General features: G+C 27.2%; 1 protein-coding gene across 1 annotated transcript; it reads right to left on the bottom strand.

Moving 5' to 3' along the window:
- Positions 1 to 3,821: 3,821 nt before the first annotated feature.
- LOC120091380 lies at positions 3,822 to 4,494 on the bottom strand. Its single transcript, XM_039049381.1, has one exon. It carries the CDS (start codon positions 4,361 to 4,363, stop codon positions 4,169 to 4,171), a length of 195 nt encoding a protein of 64 aa, XP_038905309.1. The 5' UTR covers positions 4,364 to 4,494; the 3' UTR covers positions 3,822 to 4,168.
- Between the last annotated feature and the right edge of the window lie 445 nt (positions 4,495 to 4,939).

The following is a 4,939-nucleotide window of genomic DNA, read 5'->3' as shown; positions in this document are numbered from 1 at the left end:
TTTTTGTTAAAAAACAATTAAGAGATGACCTTTTAATTATATAGTTTGATGAGTGGAGATGTTATAAAAACTTTTGAAATTTTAAAATTGTTAACTTTTCATAATATAAGTTATAAGTAAATAAGTAACCTTTCATATTCAAGCTTATTTAATATTAGGTAAGTTAAGAGAAAATGAAAAGTTAAAATGTGAGATAAATATATGGATGGGTGAAAGAGTGGAAGAGAAAAATTTGGTGAGAGAGGGTAAAATTATAGAGACAGGTTGAGAGGGGAAAAAATTATGGAATTAGGTAAAATGGGTGGAGAAGAAGAAATATCCGATTAATAGAGATAAATAATTAAATGAAAAAAGAATTCCTTTTAAAAAATTGAGTGTGTATTAAACATTATAGTTGTTCATATATTAAAATTATATTCAACTTCTTAATCCAACATTATATATATTCATCTTCCTTAATTATAACACAAAGATATATAGAGGACATTGAATAAAATATTTCAATTTAAAAAGTTATTACTTATTCATTATTTCTTATTCCATTGAACACCGTACTTTTTTTAATATTATTTTATTATGACAGTTATATTACATTTTTTTCAACTATTAATTTTTTAAACAACAAATATAAGGTTACATATCATATAAGAAAATATAAGGATACAAAATATATTTTAATTAAAACGATAAATAAATTATACGAAAAAAAATATAAACCAATAATAATTTTTTAAAAAATACAATGAATCCCTTGAACATATTATTGTTGTGGATGAAGTATCCCATTGTCGGTGGCTCCAATCTTTATTTCTCCATTAAAAAAAATGAAATAAGAAAAAACGCACGCAAGTACACAAGCACATCTATAAGAAAAATACATATAGGTAGAACAAAAAAATAACGAAATTAGCATAAATGGTTTAAGGGTTTGAAACGTATTATTAAGCGAAAGAAAAAAAAAAAAAGAAAAAAAGTAAGCACAAGCATATACCATATAAAAAAAAGGTTAGGTGCAATGAAATATTAGAAGAAAGTGATCGTGTAATTTCTTTTTCATCTTCCAACCTTTTGTTGTGACTTTGTGAGCATGAATGATACGAGTGAATGATGTATATTTCTTTTTCGTCTAATAAAGTTATTTTTGTTTTATTTTCTAAAATAACCAATAAAATTGAAAATATTGATAAGTAATATTGGGACCATTGGCCAACCAAAATATGAATAATCAAAATTTTTCAAACGTCGCAATTTAAATTTAATAATTTGTTCAAATGCTTTTTGTGCGGAAGGCTGAGCTTGGGAAATTTCCTAACTATTGCTTCTTCTTTTAAATGATCTTAGTTGCGGTTCAAACTAAAATTAAAGTTTCCTATATTATTTATTTATTTACTTATTTATCAGAAATAAATATATATACACACTAAAAATTATAGTTTGAAGACCTATGAGAAATTAAAAAGAGTTCAATTTCACAGTTTTTTATTTGAAAATAATAAAAACTAAAGTTTCCTAAATACTAAAAATTAAAGTTTGAAGAATTATGAGAAATAAAATTTAAAATTATGAAACATATTAGATTGAATCAAAATTAAGAAATGCATTAGATAGTCTTTAAAGTTAAATTTATGATTTAGATCTGCTACTTCTATGCCAATACAAGCATAGATCAACTCTCATAAAGGGTTATGAACGATCAAGTATGATCGAGCATGTTCAAGCATTGAGATGATATACGATACACGGAAGGAAAATGACGGTGAGATACAAAACACTTTCCGAAAATGGAGCCACAAACAATTAAAATTTGTGAGATAGGATAATGAGACTTCAAACACTGAGATGATATGGGATGTAGGGATATACCATCTCAGTTGGGCCTCTAAACAGCTCCAAAGTATTGACTATTGACCAAAAGGTCAAAAGTGAGACTCTTTCACCCTATATATTTTTATAAGCCATTGTTTCATGGATATAGATATTAAAATATCTGTGATTTGAATGTTTGGACATTGAATGTTTAGGATAATTAATGTCTGTGTTTAAATATGCATGATAATTAATGTTTGAAAGTTAAATATGTGTGTTAAATTTAACAATTTTGTATACAGAAACAAAAATTAAAGAATTATTTAATTAAATACAAAAGGCCAATTATTATGGTCATGAAATAAATTTAACATTATTTAATCAATAAAAATAAAAGTAAATGAATACTTTTATATTAAATTTTATTAAACATAATTGATTAATTTAAATTAACTACTAAAAATAATTATTTTATTACAAATCAATTAGAATATCGATAATCATCATAATAATAATTTTTTATATTAAATAGTTAAGATAGCTTAAAATATTAATAATAAAGATACTAGTTGAAATTTATTAAGTCTAATTAATATATTTATATAATAATGAGTATCAATATTAATTTATTAATTAATAAAGTTATATTTGTACTGACATCTTTCACGTAACAAAATTCTACACTTTTGCAGTGTATTAAAAAACTAATATCATATGGATTTTGAAGTTTTTTGATAATAATATTTCGGGTTGAAATAAACAAAGATTAACAGACCACTTTTATATATTCACTCATGTCTTATTTAGTTGTTGAATATAGTAGGACACCTCTACTTTTAAAATCGATCTTACTTTGAATTTAACAATATGTGTAAAGAGGGTTTCGAATCACTATTTTTTAATTTTTTTTTTTTATCAAGAGTATGTTTTTAATATCAAATTGGGATCACATCGACACTCAAATTAGTCATTAATCATATTAGCTTAATAGACAAAACAAGAGATTTATTCAACACCTTTGTCAATTTAGTATAGCCACAATTACTATTTCTATACAAACTCTTCTCTATTCATAACTCAAGTCATCATAACTATTTTGTTACCCAAAAAGCATTATAAACACACACCCCAAAACTTCTCAAGCTATATTATAGAGGCTAGAAAAAACAACTTTTTTTTTTAATTGACTATTTCTTTTTAAAATTCCTTTTTTTAAAAAAATTACAATATCAATCTCTAGAGGATTGAAATCGGTGAGACAAAAATCAAAATGTCACCGATCTACGAATACATTATGGATATATCCATAAAATATTGGTATTCATATATACTTTTTATAAATAAATAAATTTATAAAATAAGATTTATATCGGTAATTATATTGTTCAAGCTATTGTTATAGATTTGATTATTACTATTTATACTTATATCGAGATTAATAAATAATAATATTTTAGATTTTATCATATTTAATCCTTAACATCAATTCAATTTGAAGTTATATTAACTACATTGTATCGAGACTTAAAATGAAAATTGAAACTTAAAAACCACCCCGATCCGAACAGTGCAATATTGCATCAATCAGAATATTTTTTTAAACAAGAATTTAAGCCTATTTTAAAATAGAGTCCTGTCGTTTATGCACATGATTGAAGCATCATTAAATTTCAATTCCAATATGAAAAAGAGAGACAGAATCACATACTTTATAACCTAATCATTCAAAACACCAATAAAAAAATAACAGAATTATTTATTTATATATATTTTTCTGAAATTTGAATAGGATAATAAAAACACAATTGACTTTTAACATCGAACAATGCACAATAAAATAATCTGTTCCAGTTTGACATAATGAATTATGAAGAATCGACAATGGCATAATTGAGTGGGCCGTCCATACCATTCCTTCCTTAATTGCAATTCAATTATGTGGCTCATTTCCCATCACAAACGCTCAACCGATTTGTTTTCCCCCAACTATTCAAACTGATTTGATTCCCAATCAGTTCACACAAAACAAAATCAATCGCTCAAATTTGAGGAAAACCTCTCGATTGAAATCAAAACCGAAACAGAAATAGAAAGAAACTCAGAAATTGATACTTTCATCAGGATTCATAATTAATTACAAGTTTGATTTCGGAGCTATGTAATCCGAAACGGTTCCATATCTGAATCTATGAAAAGAAACACAGAATCGGAAGCTACACGTACGATCAAACCAAAACAGAATCATCACAAAGAAAAAACCAGAACATTCCGCGCGATTAATTGAAACTACACGCGAATATCAGAGAGCGAGAGATCTAGCGATACCCATACCCGTCGATAAGAGACAGAGATCAAAAAGAGACTAAGAAATTGTACGTTTGCCAGGACGATCGGCGACTTTCATGGTTTTATCGATCAACAATCGAGCTTTCCGGCTACGGATCTCAACTTTGACACTGGAGCTTTTGTCCATCTTGATATATGGTTTCTTCGATTTCTTCAGTGCCTTGACCTTGGATTTAATGGATTCCACCAAATTTCCTAGCTGATTCGCCATTGAAGCCAGAGAGAAATGGAAATGAAGGAAGTGTAAGAGGAAATTTGAGGAATTAGGGTTTGAAAGGAGGAGATGTGAGAATTCAGTTGTTGAAGGAGGTGTGGGATTCAATGGTTTTCGACTCTGTTAGTAGCGAAGAGCTTCCATTTATATAGAAGAAACAAGCACGCATGCAATGTGGCATTTTATGAACGTGAAATGATTAGCCTTGTTCTAAACACTATTTTACAAATTTGCCACTCACTTACCCTATTACTCTTGGTTCCTAATCTATTGGAGACCTTCAATTTGGAACCAACCTAGATTAGGTTAATCCTTATCCAAACTATAATTAACCTTGGATCTTTTCAAAACTCGATTACTAATACACATTATTTTTTAAAAAATGAAAAAAAAGAGAGGAAACAATCATCGTAACAAACCACCACTCGAAATAAGAGCTCGAAGAAGAGAAAAAATTTGCTCTTCGACGCCTCATATAGGAGTAGGAAACATCGATCATCACATGTGCAATCAATGTCACTTCGTCAATGAAAAAAGATACTTTTGTAAGTTTCACTTAGACATCGTTAATTA

Source organism: Benincasa hispida, chromosome 11, assembly GCF_009727055.1.
Source record: "Benincasa hispida cultivar B227 chromosome 11, ASM972705v1, whole genome shotgun sequence".
Lineage (NCBI taxonomy): Eukaryota > Viridiplantae > Streptophyta > Magnoliopsida > Cucurbitales > Cucurbitaceae > Benincasa > Benincasa hispida.
This window is presented reverse-complemented; position numbering and strand designations above follow the sequence as displayed.